General features: G+C 41.7%; 1 protein-coding gene across 1 annotated transcript in view; it reads left to right on the plus strand.

Annotated features, from left to right (window-relative positions):
• The window catches only part of LOC135226201 (brefeldin A-inhibited guanine nucleotide-exchange protein 3-like), a 199,483-nt gene that overhangs the window by 15,777 nt on the left and 160,828 nt on the right, over positions 1-22,878 (plus strand). The window contains exons 4-6 of the mRNA XM_064265644.1: positions 79-244; positions 13,687-13,864; positions 20,005-20,147. Coding sequence (XP_064121714.1) covers positions 79-244; positions 13,687-13,864; positions 20,005-20,147 — 487 coding nt within the window. The remainder of the gene's footprint in view (positions 1-78; positions 245-13,686; positions 13,865-20,004; positions 20,148-22,878) is intronic.

Here is a 22,878-nt window from a genome sequence, read left to right on the forward strand (position 1 = left end):
TCACTCCATGCTTTATTAAGACAGACAAGATGAGAGCTTGATAATATGACTCTATATTGACTGGCAGTGATTTTCCAGGTCTTGTTAACCATGAGTTGCATCACTGGTATGACACTATCAGGTCAGATTGTGACACAAGTGGTTGGTGTTTGTGGTTTAGCATATGGTAGGGGTGGAACTGCTCTACGAACAGCAGCACAGTCAGCTGCTTCTCAGGCTATTGCACATTTTGTTAAACAGCTAAGTAACGTATATTTTATTTTGATGTTTAAATTAAAAATGATAGGCACATGCTCAATAACATATCTCTGCCACCTATCTTGATGTGAAAACGTGTTTGGTTATGTTTTCAGTAAATTTGTATAAGTTGGCTGTGGAGTACCACTGATATAGATGCTGGTAGTAATATTGGTTGATATCACTGGAAATTCAGTGGTAATAGACAAACCAACATGTACACGAGCTAAGGTTAAAAGGGTTGTATAGTTTGTTGATCAAAAGACATCTTTTGAAATGGATTCTCATCAGTCTCTTTGTTATGTTATTGTAGGATTATAAAAAGTAACTTTTGAATTATAGTTTGTTCCTTGCAGATACAATTGCCACAATTTTATTAAAAGATTTTTAACAAAATTTAGTTTTCCCATTTTGGTCTTCTTTTAAGTGTTTTATTATTACAAGCATCTGTATTTCAGTATTGTTTTAAATATATAGTACACTGTTAATTACAGTGTTTGATTTTTATTAAGCTAATTTTGGCATACTACAGTACACTGTTACTGATAATACAACGAGAAAATTAAAAATTTTATACTATATGTAACTTACCAAGTATGTACTAATTACATTGCTTACAGTCTCACTCGCCAGCAGCTTAAAAATTGTGAAAATCGCAGTGGCGCTAGTGTTGGTGTAGGCTAACTACACCCCACCCACTTTTATTGTAAGAGAGAAACAACTTCAGCGAGGTGTTCAATTGTTTTTTGCCGGATCTCAACTGAAGTTCATTTGTGAAGTCTTTTAGTTATCATCCCTCACACCTTGTGCGATGGAGGTATTCAGTATGTATATGACACTAGGGAAGGTCCCTCTCTGGGAGTGGCTGCTTCCCCCCTGGGGGACTTCTCAGATCTGATAGACTCATCTCGAAGATTCGAAGATCAGCATTTAGTGTTGCCAAGGTAATGTTCTCCCCTACAGAGATCAACCACCTTCTTAAGAGCCTTTTCAGGATTTTTAAAGTAATAATCTTCTTGGATTGGTTGGTTGGTGCTTTAGCCCGGAAAATCAAGAATTATTCTTTGCTACCTGAGGACGTTGCAACAGATTGGCTGAATGTCCTTTCATGCACGAACAAGGGCATCGGGGATGGTGCTGAAGAGTTAGCCTCTCTCTACACCTTAGGAGTGTTAAAGAAGAGAAAGCTCTGGTGCTCTTTTACTACAAATATCATCACGGCTTCACAGAAGTCTGCCCTTTTATATTCTCCTCTCGATCATCAGCACCTCTTCCCTAAGTCTACAGTTAGTGACATTTCATCAGAGCCTCAGAAGAAAAGCTCACAAGACCCTCTAGCGCGATCATCTAGACAACCCAGGGACTGGGACTGTTTCTCCCTTTCAGCCATTGCCTTTTTGAGGTAGCAGAACCAGATCCCAGTCCAGACCTAGGACGAACCTGCGATTCTCAGCACGATCTTTTAAGAAATCCTCGTCCAATCCTTCAATTCGGAAGTGAGGATCATGTCCTTCATGGGCCTGTAGGGGCCAGGATCCTGCATTACTGGAAGAAATGGAGTGAAAGGAGAGTGGAGATATGGATTGTGTTAGTGCTGAGGCAAAGTTACTCCATTCCATTCAGAGAGAAGGCCCCCATTGGTCAACAAGCCCTTTTTGCTGACCGGTTACTCAGTAGGCTCCAAGAGGTTTTTGCCACTGTCGAACAAGGTAGCATCCCTCCTTGAGGAGAAAGCCATCATTAAGTCCAAGATATCAAGTTTGACAGTTTTTACAACTGTCTGTTTGTAGCTCCCAAAGTATCAGGGGATAGAGATTTGTGTTTCATGACAAAATGTACCAGTTTCGAGCATTATGCTTTCAACCGCTCCGCAAGTTTTTACGTAATTCCTTACTCTGCTCACTAAGTGGCTACATCTGGTGGGAATAAATGTCTCCCTCGTTTTAGATAATTGGCTCTTTAATTCATCATCAGAGAAGAGATGTATGGAGGACATTGTGAAGATGCTTCAACTAGCACAGGAGCTAGGCATGCTGGCCAACTTCCAGAAGTCCTAGTGGGTTCCATCTCAGACAATTCAATATTTGGGGATGTCAATAAACTCTCAGAGTTTTCAGGTTTCTCCATCCCACAAGAGAATTAGTCATGCCTGAAAAAGTTTCTCGCCCGTCAAACCCGCTTGGAACTTTAGCCTCGATGGAGCAGTTTGTTCACCTATGAAGGCTCCATATGAGAAATCTTCAGTTTTACTTACAAGTCAGCTGGGACAGGAAAACTCATCTGGACACATTTGCCTTTCCAATATCGCAAAAAATAATGGATATCCTATGATGGAATTTAGAAGACATGCTTTCAGAAGGGAAGTCTTTTCACCATTGAACCCCAAGCTAGACTTTTATGCAGACACATCAGATGTAGGTTGGGGAGCACTCTTAGACCAAGAAGTGTCTGCAATATGTGGTCCAAGGAACAGAGGTATTGCCACATCAACCTCAAAGAGATGACAGTTATTCAACTGAGCCTACAACATTTTGCGTTATTAGTCCACAGTCAAGTTGTTACCATACATTCCAACAACACATCGGCCTTGACACATGTAAAGAAACAAGGGGGACGCATTTGTTTTCCCTTCACGAAGGGGCGAGAACTCTACTTTTATGGATGGACTACAACCAAACCAAGTTGGTAACTCATTTTATCCAGGGCAGACTCAACATCCTAGTGGACTGGTTGAGCCGTCGCAGGCAGGTACTCCCCACAGAATGGACTCTTCATCCGCAGGTGTGCAAGGGTCTATGGAAACTGTGGGGGAGACAGCTTACAGATCTGTTTGTGACATCAAAGGATTATCACCTCCCAATTTTTATTTTTTGTTCGCCAGTCCCAGACCCTCTTGCATGGGCGATGGATGCCATGTTGCAGTACTGGTTAAACAAAGATCTCTATGCCTTCTCATCATCCTGCTGATATGGAAGGTGCTCAACAAGTTGCAAAATCACACGAATGTCACAATGACTAGTGGCCTCATTCTGGGCACAACAGGAATGGTTTCCAGATCTCTCGTTGCTGACAGACTTCCCAAGGTTGTACCTCAGAGAACAAGTCTGCTCAGACAGCCCCACTTGAGCTGGTTCCCTCAATGATTGTCCACTGACCCTGACAATATTCAGACTCTCATAAAACTCCTCAGAGAGAAAGGGTTTTTGAGAACAGATTTAGAAGTAGAAGACACGACATCTCATCTAAGATTTCTGTAGAAGACATTGTGGTGGACTTCTGTATTTAAGAACATCTAGGGGCCTTTCCTCCTCTATGATTAAAGGATAGGGGGCAATGTTGAGTTCAGTGTCTTGATACCTCCAAATCCAAGTGGTTGAATACAGTCTCTTGGAATTTGGATGTAGTTCTGAAATGGCTCTCGGGAACCCGGTTCAAACCCCTTTGTTCTGTTTCATTGCAGGACCTTACCAGGAAGACCTTTATCTGGTAGCTTTGGTGACAGCCAAAATGGTCAGTGAATTGCATGAACCTGACGAGAGTTGGATTTTCACAGGGTGATGCTGTATATGGTCATTCATCCTGGGCTTTTTAGCTAAAAATGAAGACCCAACCAAACTCTGGCCTTGTTCATTTACTATCAAGAGTTTGATGGAAATACTATACCCAGATGAGGAGGAGAGAATTCTGTGCCCAGTGAGAGTACTGAGGTACTATTTACATACACAGAATGGAGAAAATTTGAGGCCCTACAAATCATTTATGATGCTCAGTTAGGACCCCTCCCTGTACCATGTCAAAAAATTACTTAGCATTTTTCCTGAAGGGTCTGAACGTTCCTCAGAGCCAAGGCTCACAAGATCAGAGTGATTGCCACATTGTTGGCCTTCAGACACATCCTATACCTATCATCAATTATTCAAGCTATTTATTGGAAGTGTAGGTTGGTCTTTGTGACCCATTTGTCCAATAGTAATTGTATTGCTTTCGGGCCGTTGTCTGTGGCTGGCAGGGTATTGGGGAAGGAAGCATAGGAAGCCTTTCTTTGTATCTATTCTCTTCGCCTTTAACTCAGATGTTGAGTTGAAAGGGGATACTCTGTGCCTGGAGTGCCCTTCAGTCTTAGTTTTAATGGTTGGGTGGTTTTTTAATTTTATGGTGTACATAGCTGATGTTCGTTTAGTTTGTCAGTTCTATGCCCAGGGCAACTGACTATACTTGTATGCTTTGTTAGTCACCAGGTCCATCCCTTTGCTGCAAAGCCCACTGTTTTAGAGGAGTGTCTGGCCAATTAGCCACACCTTACATGGTTAAGATGAGCGCTGACCAGAGTCAGTAACTGTAGCAGCTATCTTACCAGGTAAGGAACAACAAGCATTGTACCAATACTTATTATTAACTTTATTCTCTAGCTCATTATCATAAATAATGTTTTGAGAAGAAATATCGACATATCCCACTTCCATGTCAATTTAAGATTCAGCATTGTAATTACTTGGTACATTACAAATATATGAAAATTACATTTTTTATGATAAAGTTTTATATATACAGGCAGTCCTTGGTTATCGGCAGGGGTTCCGTTCCCAGGAGTCTGCAGATAAGCAAAAACCGCCATTAATTGAAACTCAGGGATTTATGGTGCTGATGTAAGGGATTTTGACGAAGGAAAAATCTATTTCTGGGTGATTGGCTCGTGTCGCCCTATGAAAGTAATCCTTAACATCATTCTTTCTAGGTAAATTAGCCTAAAATTACCAGAGAAAAACAAAATTAAGAAAATGTCAGTAAAACTGACTCGCTCACTCTTAAAAGAAGTGTCGGTATGATATAGGGCGAGTGTGGAACACTACCACGAGACAAACACCAATTAGAACTTCCCTATCAGAATCCCCCCAAGAGAGAGCCGATACCAACGGGCGATGCAGCCTCTACTACTACTACTAGAGGACGCCACGGACAGCAGCGCCCCTAGCGGTCATCCTTAATTAAAACATAAATACATCTTGTCCTGCAAGGGGGGGAAAACAAACCATAAACAAGGGATGGGTTTCATAGGGCGACACGAGCCAATCACCCAGAAATAGATTTTTCCTTCGTCAAAATCCCTTTTCTGGGCTCAGCTCGTGTCGGCCTATGAAAGAGTACCAGAGAAACAGACAAGATGGAAAAGGAAATAATGAAAAACAGATTAAAATGATGGATATAATATAAGTAAATCAAATACAGCATACAAATTAAGCACTTAAACTAACTTATTACAATAATCAATAACAGAATGTTAGTAAACTTAAAGTACTTAAATGGTAGATAATAAAATTATAAATATGCATGTAAAATAAGGAAATTTGGATTTACTTAATCAGAATATATAATTACAAATATATACATACATGTGTCCTACCCTAGCATAAAAATAAGGGTAGGTACACTCAAATCCATCATTAATACAATTAATACAATTAGTTCAAATATATACAAACACATTGTGACTGAAGCTTATCACAAACCCAATTGGAGAATTAATACAAACATATTGTGGCCTACCCTAGCATAAAAATAAGGGTAGGAACACTGAAGTACATTTCAGTACAAGGGTGGTTGTCCCTAGCAAAAAAATAAGGGACAAACCACTAAAAGACACAACGGCTAAGGCTATGATGTTGAGTAGCCTGACGATAGGTTGAGGCATGTTGGTTGAAGTAGGTAGAAAGGAGACCTGGATCAAAATTACAACTACTAAAAGCAGTATCAGGGGAAACTATGTTTCCCGCTGCTACTGCTGAAACTTTAAAGATTCAAGGACTTTAAATAATGCCGTTTAAAGACTGTCGGGGATTTCCATCCAGTATACTTTCTAAGATCCTCAAAGTTCATATGTTGGAAATAATTAATTGAGGTGGCTACTCCCCTGATATCATGTGCTTTTGGGAATGACTCAGGGTTGGCTTGTTTAATGAAGTAAAGGATTTGCTGTCTAATGCCTTTAACTGATAAAGTACCACCTTTTTCTCTCATGAAGAGAGCACCCGAGGATCTAGAAGAAGTACGAGAAAGAAAGGCTCTAAGAGTTGATACTGGGCAGAGAGAAGGATCCTGAGGAAGTGGGATAACCTTCCAAGGAGCCCACCTTGCAAGAGGATCTTCATTTTTGGCTAAAAAGCTACGATCCGGAGCAAGTAGAACTTCTCCTGATGGGAGGAATTCCACATGACCCGCATCCCTGGATAGAGCCGACAGTTCTGAAATTCTAGCTCCTGAGGCTAGGCTTAATAAGAATAATGTCTTCCTCAGGAGCATTATGAATGTACAAGATGAGTTGTCAGTATCTGAAGCTAGTTTGAGGACATCATTTAAGAACCATGAAACTGTAGTAGGCCTCTGAGAAGGTCTAAGTCTAGCACAGGCTTTAGGGATAGATGTGAAATAAGATTCAGTCAAATCTATCTGAAAACCTACTTGAAAGATTTTCTTCAAAGCCGACTTATGAGTGGTAATCGTGCTAGCTGCTAAACCTTTTTCAAATAAGGATCTGAAAAAGGATATAGCCAAATTAACTGTCATGGTTGTAGTGTTCGATTCTCTCAAGAAAGATGCTAATTTTTTAACAGCTGAGTCATATTGTCTAATGGTTGACTCTCTCTTATCTGATTCTAGGAAGAGAATATTCTGTGGATCAATGTCAGCATCTTTATTAGCCGCAAACTTCATGAAGTCCATAAAGTTAGGGTCTGGAGAGTTCCTGAGGAAGCGAACACAGTCCTCATTTGTACTGATTGTGATAGTTTGGGATTGGGGATCCGTTGAGGTCGGAGACCCAACTCCAAAAGAAGAGGATACCAGTTGCTCTTGGGCCAGTCCGGTGCAATCAGAGCTACTATCCCTTTGAAAGACCTTAGTTTGTCTAGGACTTTCAAGAGAAGATTCACTGGAGGAAAAACATAAATTCTCCTCCACTGATTCCAATCCAACGACAGGGCGTCCGTGGCATAAGCCAGAGGGTCCAGGTTGGGGGCCACATAGCAAGGGAGCTTGTGGTTCGCTTGTGAGGCGAAGAGATCCACTTGGAGACCTGGGACCCTTCGGCTTACCCACTGGAATGACCCGACGTCCAGAGACCACTCTGATTCCAGAGGAACTGACCGGGACAGAGCGTCTGCTATCACATTTCTTACTCCTGCCAGGTGAGTGGCAGACAGATGCCATTTGTGTTTGCTTGCTAATGCGAAGATGGCTATCATGACATGGTTCACATGCTTGGATTTGGACCCTCCTCTGTTGATGCAATGAACTACCACTGCACTGTCCAAAACTAGCCTTAGATGAGACTTCTTCGGGGGAAGCAGTCTCTTCAGAGTAAGAAATACTGCCATTGCTTCCAACACGTTTATGTGGAGCTGGCGAAATTGAACTGACCAAGTCCCCTGAACCTGTTTGAACTGAGAGTATCCCCCCCACCCGGACAGGGATGCATCTGTGTGAATGGTTAACACTGGGAGGGGATATTGAAGGGGTACTTTCTTGGCTAAGTTCTTTACTTTTGACCAAGGCCGTAGTTGGTTGCGGAGGATCTGTGGAATTACTGACAACTTGTCTCGATATTTGGAGTTTGCTTTTGACCGCCAAATTCGATTTATATCTTTCAGCCTTGCTTTCAGAAGGATATCTGTACCGAAGCAAACTGAAGAGACCCTAGGATTCTCTCCTGGTTTCTTCTTGACGTTTGTTTGCATTTGAGAAATTGCCTGACAGATTTTGCTATTTCCTTCCGTTTGACCACTGGAATTGATAGATTGTGGGAGGACAAATCCCATTGGATTCCTAGCCACTGAAAACGAGATTCCGGAATAAGTCTGGATTTCGTTTTGTTTATCTGGAACCCCAGATGTTCCAGAAAGTGAACTACCTTTTTGGTAGCTTTGAGACATTCCTCGACTGTTGGTGCCCAGATCAACCAATCGTCGAGGTATGCCGCTACCATGATTCCCTGAGCTCTCAATTGTTGTACAACCACTTCTGCTATCTTTGTGAATACCCTGGGGGCTACATTCAGACCGAAGGGCATCACTTTGAATGAGAATGTCTGATTTCCTAGCCTGAATCCTAGGAATGGGCGGAAGTGCCTGGCTATAGGGATATGATAGTATGCGTCTGTAAGATCGATGGAGCATGTGACGGCTCCACGCGGAAGTAAGGTCCTTACTTGTGAAAGGGTAAGCATCTTGAACTTGTCGCAGCGAATGAAAGAGTTTAGCTTTGACAAGTCTAAGATTACCCTTCTTTTTGTTGAGCCTTTCTTTGGCACGCTGAATAAGCGACCTTGAAATTTTAGATGCTTGACTCTCGCAATAGCTCCTTTCTGAAGGAGTTCTTCCGCGTAATCTATCAATTCCTTTGACGGTATCTGATGAAATGATTTGATTGGAGGAGGATCTTGGATCCAACTCCAGCCTAATCCTTTGGACACTATACTCTGTGCCCAACTGCTGAACCCCCACCTGTGGCGGAATAGGAACAGCCTCCCTCCTACCTGGGGAGCCTCATTGCTGATGGGCGGGTTGGCCACCACGCCCTCCTCTGAACTGCTTACTCCTTGTGCCCCTTCCTGCGCCACGGTGACGAAAGTAACCTCTCGCCCTACCCCTCGGTTGAGAGTAGCCTTGAGCCTCGTAAGCAGGGTTAAAGGCAGGCGAGATAGCGTAGGAAGTCGAAGGTTGCGATTGCTGGGGCACCAGGAGGAAAGGCTGGGTTTGCTTAGATGTAGCAGGTTGTCCCTGTTGGGTAACTGGGACTGCCTGCACAAACTGCTGCTGATGCTGGAGTTTTTTATATGGCTGGAACCTCTTACCAGCCTTCTTTGGTTTCTTGCCAGCAGTGGGAACGGATTCCTGTTTCCTCTTAGAGGAAATACCCCACCTAGCTCTAAGGCTCTGGTTGAGTCTAGCAGCTTCGTGGTGGACTTCGTTCACTGCGGACTCTGGGAAGAGATCCGCTCCCCACATGCTCGCAGCCAAGAGTCTATTAGGCTCGTGCCTGATAGTGCACTCCTGAAGAACATGCTTCCGACAGTTCCTCCTGGCTTGGAAGAAGTCAAAAGCGTCTAACAGAACCGTGTGAAACTGCGATTTCGCCATGATCTTGAACAGTGGTTCGTTAGCGTATGAAAGGGCAGCCATTTCCGTTACGATAAGAGAGTTAAGGGACCTGCCAAACCTAGTTCGCGCATCGAACTCTGCCTGGATTAGGGAATCCGGCAGCCTAGGTAACTTCTCACCGAACTGGTCCATAGCGCAGTCCGGCTTGAGTTTACCCAGCGTGAAAGTAACTGGCAGGTTTTCCCATAACTCTCCGAAGGCGGGGAAGAGTGGAGAAGTAGACTCCGACTCTCTCAACTGTGGAACGGGCTCATCCTTGAGGACTGCCTGAAGAGCCTTCTCCACCAATTTCGTGGCGAACGGAAGAGAGACCTCCTCTTCCGTCGCGAAAATAGTGAAGGGGCTCTTATAGGCCTGGAGTTTAGTGTTAGTACACTCCCAGTCCTCAAGGCAGTGAACCCATTCCCGTTGGGCGTGATCTCTACTGTAGAGGACTGACTCCTTCGAGATCTTGTCCTCTCTCGTAAGAGCCGTTGGTGTCAGCCTAGCATACCCGATGAAAGGCTGTGACAGACCCGGAGGATAGAACTCGAAGTCCTCAATCCTTCGAGTGCCAAACTCCGGGATCGAAATCATCCCGTCCTTAAAAGGAGCGTAGGCCGCTACCCTCCATGGATTCTCCATAGAGAAAGCTGGCAAGGAGTCGTAAGGCGGAAGTTGGAGAATCCCCGTGCTAGAAGCAGGAGAGACTGGGGGAGGAGCCTGGGATAGCCCGGCTACCCGATTCTCATTCTCTTCGTCATTCTATTAGAGAGTTCCTGAACCGTCTGTCCAGTTTGAGACAGAGTGCTCGACAATTGTGCGAACATCTGCTCAAAACGTGTTCCCAAAGCTGAAATTTGGGAACCTACCATCACTCCTACCTGCTCCATCATTCCTGGTGAGACAGGAGAGGGAACGCAGGAGCTGGTGCTTGGCACCCCTGCCGGCATAGCCGGAGAGGGGGAAAAAGAAAATACGAGGCGGGAAAGCAGCGACTCGGAGGTAGCGCGAGCCTTCTCCTTCGAAGCCTTGCCTCTGGAGCTCCTCGACTGGGAAGAGCTCGGTTTAGCCTTTACCGCGTCGGCGTATGAAGTTGATGACTTCCTGGCCGAAGAAGACGAAGACGACTTCCTAGAAGTCGTCTTAGACAAGGCCTTCGGTTCTCTCTTTCCCTTCTCCTTAGGAGGTACAGAGAGAGCGGCAGTGCGGCTAGGGATCTCGGATCCCGGAAAGCCTTGGAAAGAGGCGGAAGAAGAAGGGACAGGAGAAGATCCAGGAGCGCCCAAGGAAAGACCTTGTGCGCCCGACAAACCTACCTCAACCAACAAATCCTCACTTACTACCGCCATCGGCTCGAGATTCAGGTCCAGGGCGGCGACGTCCGGAACTGACTCCTGGGAGGCTACGACCCCGAACGAATGCTGGAGTTCTTGCTGGATGGCGGCTATCACGGGGGCGGCGGACAAGGGGTCGACGTAGCCCGTCGACTTGCCCGCAGGGAAGATCTGGATGGCCAGCTTCCTATCCAATATGTAGGGCTGGCCCTTGGCGGCGTTTTTCCCAAAGCCGCCCACCCACGCTTTCAGGGTGGCGAGGGCGACTTCCCTCACACCGCTAGCCTGAAAGAAAGGCTGGATTAGCTACCAATTACAGACAGGGTTAACAAACTTACGAACTAGAAGTTGTTAGTAAATTCATAAGTAACCTCATAATGGACTTACCCCATCCCCCAGCTGAGCGACCAGGTCGTAGCATATAGCGCAGGCCTCGGGGTGCCAGACGATCGACTCGTTGTACGAAGTGGCACACGGGGCGTGAGACCTGCACTCGTCATGTCCACAGGGGTCATACAGCGTCGCATTACAGGGCGAGGACCTGGCATAGTTGGTAGCCTGTAAGTGAAAACGTACATGAGTACAGAGTAAACACTTACAGCCTAACATATGCTCCGCTGGTGCCGGAGCGATAAAGTTAGATAAAACCAGAGCCCCGCTAAAATACGTGTGGTAACCAGGTTGGAAGATAGGCTATGGTCCCGCCAATGGCGGAGACACACGAATCAACCAACTAGGAGTGGTGGAAATGGAAACCACGACGGATAATGGCGGGGATGGTTGATAAAATGAATATAATAATACACAATCATTGTAAAATATCTTATAATAGGGTATATATATCCTTAAAGTAGCAAAATAACAACATTAAAACAACTTCTCTCCACCCGTCTACTAGAAGAGTGCGTAGGTAAGGGTAAGCTCCCTTCCGGTAGCGGGGGAGAGATATAAGGATATAGTAGGCAAGCAATCGACCATCCATAGCACCCACCCTGCCCACTAGCGGAGCCAATATCCTATAACTAAAGGGGCCCCGGCTGCGCCGGAAGGCTCCTTTCGAATCGTAAGGGAGGTGGCTGAGTAATGGGGAGGGGGGGAAGGAGGTCCCGGCGAAACACGGCGGGTAGAGCGAGGAAAGGGGGTGGAGGGATCGGCCTACTCCTCCCCACCTCACCAACTACCCGCATCAGGAGACCGGTACCTCATAGTGGTCGCCCTAAACCCCCTGCTGGCGGAACCCCCCGGTCACCTCCGAGAGTGTGAGAGAAGGCGATGAGGTTGTTATGACAACCAAGGGGTCCCCAGCTCCTCCCTACATCAGAGAGGGAGGGGAGGGGCAGGGTAAGGTGCTATAGTACACGTGACCGCAAGTGGCCTAGGCCGCGAGCAAACACAACCGTGGTAGGGCCACGTGAACCAAGGTGTACCAACATGTGGAACAAGCACCATAGGCTAGCCTAACACCCTAAATAAAATCATACATCGAAAAGGGGGAAGAGACACTTTTAGTAAAAGAGAAAGAAGCCCAGGAGGAGGCAGACTGTTCCGAGAAACAGAAGCCTACTCGGAGCCAGCGATAGCCGATGTAGAGCAAGAGCCGGGATGCTGGGCCGAAAATAATAATAATAGCCCTAAATACCAAGCTAAGAGAATGGTAGGAGGGCTGAACTAGCTAAAACTCGATGTAAACAATGAATGTGAAAAAAGTAATCCATATGTATAAGAAGTCCCAGTATGGAGGACCGGGAATTCTTACGAGGCGGCATGGCCGCCACGAGACAACCGAGGAACCGTATTGACCTATAAAAAGGAAAATACTGGTACCCGGAAGATAAAATTACAGTAAAATGTTACTTATGAGTTACTTAACTTAGCCGTGGCGATAGCAGAGCGTTCCATGATATCAAAGCGGATAATCCCAAGAAAAAACACGAGCACAAGAAAATGGCGACTTGTCGCTGGTGCTAAAAATTAAGGATGTCCGCTAGGGGCGCTGCTGTCCGTGGCGTCCTCCTCGTAGATAGTAGTTAGAGAGGCTGCATCGCCCGTTGGTATCGGCTCTCTCTTGGGGGGATTCTGATAGGGAAGTTCTAATTGGTGTTTGTCTCGTGGTAGTGTTCCACACTCGCCCCATATCATACCGACACTTCTTTTTAAGAGTGAGCGAGTCAGTTTTACTGACATTTTCTTAATTTTGTTTTTCTCTGGTAATTTTAGGCTAATTTACCTAGAAAGAATGATGTTAAGGATTACTTTCATAGGCCGACACGAGCTGAGCCCAGAAAAAGCTCCTTATGGCACTATGGTGACATAAATCACCGATTTTATGGTGCTAGACAAGTGCCATAAAACCAGATCACCGATAACAGAGTCTGCCGATAACCGGGGACTGCCTGTATTATACTTAACTAGTAATTATGAATCAAAACCCTCCCTCAATGGCCCTCATATGGGAAGGGAAGGGCGGAAAACAATTGAACACCTTGTTGAAGGTTGTTCTGCTCTTACCCTGAAAGTGGACAGGACCTACACCAATACTTACAAAATTTGTAAGCTTCGGGCGAGGGAAACTGTAAGCAATGTAATTACTTGGTAAGTATATACATATAAAACTTTATTTTATCATAAAAATGTAATTTTAACTTGTTAAGATTGACCAGTCTAGAATCAGGCATCTTCACTTATATAATATCCAAACTAGGTGCAATCAGGCTTACATAGCTGTAGACATTAGCCACCTATTATTGAAGTTTTTGCAATATCTAAATAAGAATGTTAGTGTATATTAGCTTTAATTTAGGCATTTTCATTTTACTATTTAGTTTTTGAAATATCAAAATATGTGCACTTGTTTGAATTTACTCAACTGCTTGAAGGATCATGGTAAATGTTATTAGTTGTATATCTACCATTACAAGACAACTAAGCTTTAAATTACCAGATTATAAGAGTAGAAAATGCTAATAAAACATTATTTCCAGATGAAGAAAGTCAAGAACAGGAGAAGCTATTGGGTGAAAAGGGTAACAAATGTAAAGAAGACAACAGTAATGATAACGAAGAGAATGATTATGAGGATCCAGAATACATAGCTCCTGCATATGATGAAATAGTCCCAGTCATAAATTTGATTTCAGATAAACTTACAGATGCTAACAGGTGAGGGTTTAGTGTAATGCACTGTTATCACTGTATTATTACAGTAATGCCCCCAGTTATGTTTTGAATGTTGGAATTTTGATGATATGGTAGTTTTTTGTTAGAGATTAAAGCATTTTAAAAAGTTACCAACCATGAGTTTACCATGTTATTTTATGCTGAAAGCTAACATAGCAAGTCTAAATTAAAATACCTCACATATATAACTGGTTTTGACGTAGGAAAAACCTATTTTTGGTAGCTGCTGTTCATCCTCAATGGAGTTACACCATAAGACAGACCAACCAGTTACAAAGAATTCTCTTATAGTTGGTCTTGACCAGAATAGTGCTTGTTGGCACAGAGATAGAATATTAAGATATCAGGACAGGAGGGCTCTATCTCCTGTCCTACAATGATTACCTGGGCTTCATGTCTTAGTCGCACAGATGTGGTAACAACATAAGTCGTCAGCCATCTTCATTACATGCCTATGCCTCTTAATCAAGGAAAAGGGTGTTGTTTGAGGACTCACAGCTGCTACCAAAAATTGCATTTTCCTATGTCAAAACCAGTTTTTTGATGGTGCAGCTGCTGTTCATCCTCAAAGGAGCTTTCAAAAGAAATTGACAAAGAAATTGACAGTTGACAAAATGGTTTAGCTTCTAATAAATCCCAACAACCCAGATTAATTTTTGGTTGAGGTATAGTCACAGATTATAACCATTTTCTTTATTCCAGATACCCATAGGGTTTGGCAATAAAGAACAGGAAACAACACACAAACCAATATACTTTGTATTATTGTTTGTGGTTCGAAGGTAGCTTGCCTAAATATGTTGGGCCTTCCCCAGCAATACCTGAGCATGACCACCACTTTCCTGACAATAGTGCATCATGAATTTTGTATTCAAGGTAAAGTCATAGGTTACCAACAGTATTCTTAATTCCAGATACTAATTTGGATCTGGCAATAAAGAACAGGAGCCCCATAGGGGGTAATGCCGTCAGTGCACTTCGTGCAGTGTACTGTATGCATTACTTAAGGTTCTTTGCAGCTTTCCTTAGGCCCTTAGCTGCATCCCCTTTCATTCCTTTTACTGTACCTTCTTTCATAATTTCTTTCTTCTTACTTTCTACCCTCTCTTAACAATTGAGTCATAGTGCAACTGCGATGTTTTCCTCCTGTTACACCTTTCAAACCTTTTACTGTCGGTTAACGTTTCAGTACTGAATGACCTCATAGGTCCCAGTGCTTGGGCTTTGGCCTAAATTATATATTCAATTCAATAAAGAACAGGAGATACAAACCTATAAATGTATTATCCATTGTGGTTCTACTAATTAAGTCAGATCTGACTGCAGAATTATTGCGCCTTCACCAGTTCAGGAACACTGTCTCTAATAACCATTCTGTACACATGAAGAGTTCTTTGAAGGAACATTCCGAAGAAAGTTTACGATGCATTCACCCTTTGGATGTCATGTAACTTAGGAAAGGGGTGAGGGTCTGCTTTTTAATGAGGTCCACTAAAATAATTCTCAGCCTATGTAAAGAGAGTGGTTTGTTAGTGCTAAGGTGCAGGAAAAATAGGACAATGTGGGATGTTTGCCGTGACATCTAGATAAACCTTAAGTGCTTGAACCAAGCATAATATTTTACTATATGAATACGGAGTTCCTTTATCAGAAAATGGGATTTTCCTTTTTAAACGGTCCTCATTCTTGGCCAGGAATTATAAAGCAGGAGACAACAGCAAATGATAATTAGGGGTATTAGTGGTGAAATTTCCTTGTCTAAGAGAGCCCAGTACAGTAATCTGAGCTCCTGATGCCAAAGCAATCAAGAAGATTGCCTTTTGCAGCATATGAGTTGTAGTTGTATTAGACACATGAATTGAGGGGATGACAGGAATCTAAAAACTTAATTTACTGACAAACCTAATTTACGGACTGGGTAGTAGTAATGGGAAACATTGCAGGAGCTGACCGTGGTAGTGTAAAATACTAGAGAAGGGAATTAATAATTTCTATATTTTAGAATGAATTTAAAACCATAAGTCAAGGGTTCCACCAATCCTACCTTGATTGTTGAAATAGCAAGTTACAAGATCTCAAAAGATAAATTGTTAAACTGTTTTAACAGATTTCAACTGGGCTCTCAGTGTGGGGATAATCTAACTACATTTCCCATATGGACTGGTATGTTGGATAAATGAAGTCCATAGTTTTGCACTAGGTAACTAGTAATGTGGCTGGATCACAAGCTAAAAATAAACAAGCTGGCTAAACCCCCCCCCCCCCCCCACATAAACCTAATCACTGCAGCTGCTCAACTCACCCCAGTCACACTTTCTGCTTTACACTACAACATACACACAGGACAATTGACCTATACCTACAAAAAAAGAAAAAAAAACACACACACAAAACACATGTACTTACCAACCACTACAGATTCTCCAGGCTATCCAGTGCTGTCCGCCGGTCAAGGTCACAGAGATACCAACAACAACAAACAAGAACCACAACCGACAACCCAATAACAACAACAACACAACTGACTACAACCCAACAACAACACAACCAAGGACTACAACACAACAACCAAGGACCACAACAACAACTCAACAACACAGCAAACAACCAAGGAACACAACCACAAACCACAACTAACAACACAGCAAACAACCAAGGAACACAACAACAAACTCACACATAACAAAACTCAACAACACAATAAAACACAAAAAAAGACCACTGCACAACCAACCACCAACACAAAAAAACACAAAAAAAGGGCAACACACACACACCCACTAACAACACCAAGAAATCACAACAACAACAAAGACAACAGCATAGGCACAACAACTCTAAGCAAACAACACTAAACTTAACAATAACTAAAATCAAATCAACAAAACACATTCAAATGAATCTTAATGCTTCACCAGACTACCAACACTACTGTCTCTCACAGCTTCTTACCAAAGACTGACACAAACTAACCAAAAACACAGAACTCTGACTACTAACAGGACCAGCAGACGAACCCAGAACTCACCAACAGCCAATACAGTCGTTAACCATCCAACCACCAATTACCCTCTCTCTCTCTCTCTCTCTCTCTCTCTCTCTCTCTCTCTCTCTCTCTCTCTCTCTCTCTCTCTCTCACAGACGTTGTCAAATGGAACTCCGTAAGTCCTCCATAGTAATATTAGGCAATTAATTTTCACAGCAGATTAAAACTCCATGTGACACCCACAGCTCAGAAAGGAAGATACATGATGATTTCCCCCTCCTTCTGGGATAGAACAATGGACAGCAGTGGAATCTTTTTTTTTTTTTTTTTTTTCGGCCTGTTGTTGAATTAAGGAATCAATGACTGTTTAGCTAATTTAGTGCTACTGGCAAGCAATTTTGTAGAAAGCTAGTAAATTGTTCAAAACTTTCGAAATGTTGGACAATGAAGGGAAAGGTACATATATGTATCATCCTCCATTTGTTCCAGTCTTGTAGGAATGTATCTCTTGCTATTGCCTGAATGTCCAGGTTCAGAGAGACACACACTGGAAGTTGATGGTTCTTGCTTGCGGCAAACTTGTCCACTTCTGAACTGTGGAAGTATGTTGCCAATTACTGACTTGAGAGGAGCTGAGCATGAGCCAAATCTCTTTATATAAGACATTGTAGTCATATTGTCTAGGACCAACAAATTGTGAGTCCCTTTTGGAGGTTTCAATTTTTTTAGATGAAAATATGCCAATTGCCCCAAGTGATCATCTTCCCCTTAACTGACAATCTTCCCAATGGCCTCCCCAACCTGTCATGGAGGCATCAGTATTTATTATCACTCGTACGAACGGTGGAGTCAGGTCAGCCTGTTTGCCAGAGACCTCTTGCAGTTCCACAGACAGTGTACGTATCTTCCCAATCTCAGGTGGTGATCACAAAGCCTTTTCCTGGCATGTGAGAGCTACACTCTGTTAAATCCTTCTTGTGTTTCACAGTTCAGTAACTCTTTTTACATCTTCCACTTCATATTCTAATTCTAAATTATTTTTGCTAATTTCACTATTTTGTCTCTTATGACACTTTGCTCTCAAATCCTACAAATTAGTAAACAAAATGTTTTAAACACTTTTTCCAAATGCTGTTCATGCAGCTCACTGTCACTTCTCAAGCAGCTGTAATATTCTTGAAATACTGGAAAATATTGTAATGCTTCCAAAAATTGCAAAGTGATGCATGGACATGGCCGGGAAACCTTCTTGTGTAATTGCATGGGAACCTTATGCTCCAGCACCGAGCAAAGGGAAATTCGCCAGAAATTTATGTGAAATAGGACCAGGGATATTTGAAATAATTTCTCATGATAAGTATTTGACCTTTAATCTGGAAGATTCTAATCATGTCATTTTAATGTGTACAGAGACATTTTAAAATGTTGCGGCTGAGACCTTATTCATGCTTATGTTTTAAGGTTAAGCATCAATTCCCAAGACCAAGATGTTTTTATTATAGAAAATAAGGTCATAGCTTAGGATCTTATAGGCAGAAGATACAAGGCAAGCCTGCCACATGTATGAAATGTAGTAAATCAGAGCATGATGTAAGTTATAAAGAACCAAAATTGTGGAGGTAATTATCTACCCTCTTCACAAAATTGTGATATGTACACCATAGAAAAATAGACATATTAAAAGTAACTGAATGTATCACATTTGCAGAGGCTAAATAGCCAAGAATACTTTTCTAGTATTGCTGCTAACTGAAGAAATGTAAGTGCTACCTGAAGTGCTTCCTTTCGTAATGTACAGAAAACATCAATGGTGACCTGGACTTTTGATTCTTTGGAGGTGCACCAGTAATTTCTAGTGTTCTTGCCTCTTCGGAGGCTGCACCAGTTTTCTCTGGCAATCCTGCCCCTTCAGAGGCCATGCCAGATATGCCTGGAACTCTCACCAATGTGGAGCCTGCACCAGGTATTCCTCATATGTCTGTCTCTTTGGAGGCTGCACCAGCTCTAGCTGGTATTTCTGCCTCTTTGTATTAGCTGTATCTGGTGCTTCTATCTCTCTCTGGAGCCTGCACTAGCTGTGGTTGGTGCTCCTTACACTTCAGAGGGTGCATCAATTGCGTTTGACTCTTCCAACTCTTTTATAGCAGCATCAGTTATGTCAGGTGCTCCTGAGCTTTAAATTACCTTGATAAAGATTCAGTCAGAGGTGCCAACACCCATGATACCGGGAAGGCTGTGCCACCTGTGGCAGGTTCCTCCATGGAAACAGCACCATTGTCAACCTTGAAGTGGAAATCAATCTTAAATAATGAATCTCCTCCTGGAGAAAAGCTGGAGCAAGTAAAAGCACTTAAAGTTCTAGTTTACCAGCCTCAAAATCTAAGAGTTAAATAGAAAGAACTAGAGTACCTCTTATCAAAATGTCACCTGTATGCATAGCTTTCCAGGAGACTGTAATTGGTAATAGTATAAGTTTGAGCCCATGAGAGTATAGTTTTATATATTCATAATGAAACCCCACAAATTCTTATTAATATCGCGTTTACACTGCAAGTGATAGCACTGCAGATCCATTTAAACGACAATATACAGCATGCTCCATCTCTCTACCACCAAGTGAAGTCTTCCCCACTGGTAAATTTAAATCCTGTATTCAACTAATACCATGTCCCTTTCTTATTATTAGAGATATGATTAGCAGAAACCTTCTTTGGCTGATATCATTACCAATCAAAAAGGAAATTGCCTGTGTTCCATTATAGAAAGTGAGGGAGTCTACCACACATTTTCATGTTAAGACGTCACACTGTCGGCAATTTATTTATCTATATGCAATGATGACTGCGTTATTGACTTCAGTTGAAGAGTATTATTTCCCAACAACTGTTTTCCAATAGTAATGAATGTATCTTCAAATCCTCTATATTCTTCAGTATTAGGTGAGAAGATACAGTAATTGTCAACCAACTCAGGTACAGTATGGAATATCGCTGAAATTTTAGGTATCATTTGTTCTGGATAACTTGGTATATTTAAGAAATACGTATATAAGTAAGTGTTATGGTAAAGTACTAATATATGTAAACTCAACTGTGTGTTCATGAAAAAGAATGTATAACTAGATCTCTTTTTACAGACATCCTGAGGACAAAAAAGCACTTGAGGTTCCAGTTTTATTCCTTCTTGAATGTACAAACACACTTCTCACCTGTCTTTCACGACCTGAGATATCACCCCCTCAACCACCGCACAAGGCTACAACCTCTGGTGCATCTTTAGGTACTGAAAATTTAAAGTTCTTTTATTTTAACCTTGTTTGGATTTTGATGATATTGTTTCAGATCATACAATAAGAATGTATGCATATTGTAATTTCATTTGATATATTTAACCTGTTAATTTTACTTATTACCCTTATTCCTGATTGAGCAGATAGATCCCTGCTCAAAACAGTATCTATTTATAAAATGTGTGGTGCCTTACTCTGAAGTTGAAATCCTAGTGTCTTTGTGTAACAAAACACTCCTTGATGCCATTTGCATACAAATGGCATCAAGAAGACAGATTTACCAAGTACTATACAGATTTACCAAGTATTGTACTGTTCTAACACATATTGTGCATGTTCTTAGCATGCAGTTCACCTAGTAAACAATTCATCTTTTTATATCCTTGAGTCCTGCTATGCAAACTGTTTACAAAAACTGTGCACTCTAGACGGCAAGTTGTCTTCTGTTCTTCATTTTGACTGGCCAACTCCCTCTGGTCATTACACTGGCTACTGATAAAACTGATATCTGGGGCTTTCCATTTTTTAAGGCATATAACATTCATTCTGTATTATGAAAATTTATTTTAATACAGTTGACCCCTGCTTAATCGTGGTTTATTATTCAAGGCTTCAGTTGTTTGTGGATTTTTCTGTTGAACATATATCTAATATATCTACATTATTTGTAGAATAATGTAGATATATTAGCAATTAACTGTATATTCATATTATTTTCATGACTAAATGTTTTAGGATGGTACTTTAGTTTTTGAACTATTAAAATAGGCAGTTATAAATATTTTAGAGTGGGTCTTTGTTGTTTGAACTATCAAAGTAGGTATTTATAAGCATTTTAGAGGGGATTTTTTGGTGTTTCAGCTATTCAGTTATAGGGTATTTTAAAGGCATTTCAGTATTTGCAGACCCAGTGAGGTTGAGCCTTATCAGGAAAGACTCAGTTTGGATCAAGTTAACCCTAGTTACTAATCAAGTCAAGGAAAATCTAGATTCATTCAAGTTGGACCAAGCCAGTCAAGTCAGATAACAGATAACATAAAGACTACACGATTACCAGTGGCAGGAACATAATGTGATATAATTAATCATTTGCATCATAAGATAATTTCAGGATGTCAGTAACATGAGACAATGTTGGTGATGTGGGGCCTTTTTTTTTAATCTCACAGTCTTTTTTAACCACATAAAAAGAGAATATATGCAGCTTAAGAAGCATTTGATGGCATCCTTATCAAACACCAACCTTAATTCCTTTGCCTGAGGGAAGAACAAGGTTTCAGGAAATTTATGGCTGTAGAAATTAAAAGGGAAATGAGCAGTCCAAGAAAAGCTTATTTTCCTTGAAGATTTCAGTTAAATTTAAGATATTACATACTTGTAGGAATAACTCAGTTGTAGATATTATTGACAGATCATTGTCTTCAAAGCTCACTTATATATATATAGCAATTGATCTTGTAAGCAACGCTTAGAAAAATTAAAGAGAACTGATAGACAAGGGAGTAAGTGAAACGACTGAATGTGTTAGTTATTAAATTAAATGAAGGCAGTGGACTAACCATCAGAAAAGTTCACAAAACAACTATATATAAGAATGAGGTGACATATTTAGGCTTGAGAAAATCCACAAAAGGGACCTAGAGATACTTTTTGCCAAGAAATTTTTATTCTTGTAGGCTTATGGATGTAGTATATTTCCCAGCTGTTGCAATATTGCTGACAGTAAACAAAAAAAAACTGAGAGGAAAATGAAAATATGACTACTAACCATAGGTACTCTTTTCGTCATGTTACTGCAAGGCATAATTATGTACTTGGTTAACAATTAATACATTTACTTAACAATTAAGAACAATAGTTTACAAATTGAGTTTACAAATGAGTAATTAGGTACAAGCTGAGATGGCCTTCATCATGCATTAGAAGCAGCCCTCTGAAAGAGAGAAGTGTTGAATTAATGATATGATTGGCGAGAATTGAACCCCCAATACCATACAAATACAATTGAAATAATAAGGATTCACTAACTGCCAATGTGCCCACAAGTGGCACACCTAATCAGGACTCACTTATATTGCACTGTTCACAAATCTGAATTAACTAGCATGCAAATGATGGGCTGAGAAAAGGATGTACTAGAGAATAAAAGGAGGGTTTAGTGAGATGAGTGGAAAGAGAGAAATTCATACACATGGTGAACCACGGGACTTATTTGGAGAGGTTCGTTAAAAGCTGAGGAATATTTCAGTAGGAAGAAAAACAGGCTGCCAAAATACTTGAGTTCGTCTTAGGCTTTCCGTAGGAGTCCAAAGGAACAATCCTGGAGGCATGTGGCTCACTGAATGAGATGGCAGTCCTTAGAATATGGGAAAGTGGAAGAATAGAAGTCCGCTCATCAGTAAGGCCAGAACACATCTGAGAGTGAACCAAGTTCACGCAGCCAAGCCTGGGAGGCTGGATCACCTTTGGGCCCAATATGGCCATTGCTTCAGATTACTACATATTTGCAATCTTTGCAGTGGCCCTCTCTCAGCAACCTAGAATGACAAGACATTTGGTAGCAGAAAGGGAATGATACAGGAAAGACAAAATGAGAGAATTATGCTATGTGAGCAGCCATTTGCATTTCCATTTTTGTGAGAAAAAAAGTTTAGTATATCTTAGTTATTAGCAATGAGGCCTACAGCTTATTATGGGAACTGAATCACAATAAAGTATATC

This window comes from Macrobrachium nipponense, chromosome 14, assembly GCF_015104395.2.
Source record: "Macrobrachium nipponense isolate FS-2020 chromosome 14, ASM1510439v2, whole genome shotgun sequence".
Taxonomy (NCBI): domain Eukaryota; kingdom Metazoa; phylum Arthropoda; class Malacostraca; order Decapoda; family Palaemonidae; genus Macrobrachium; species Macrobrachium nipponense.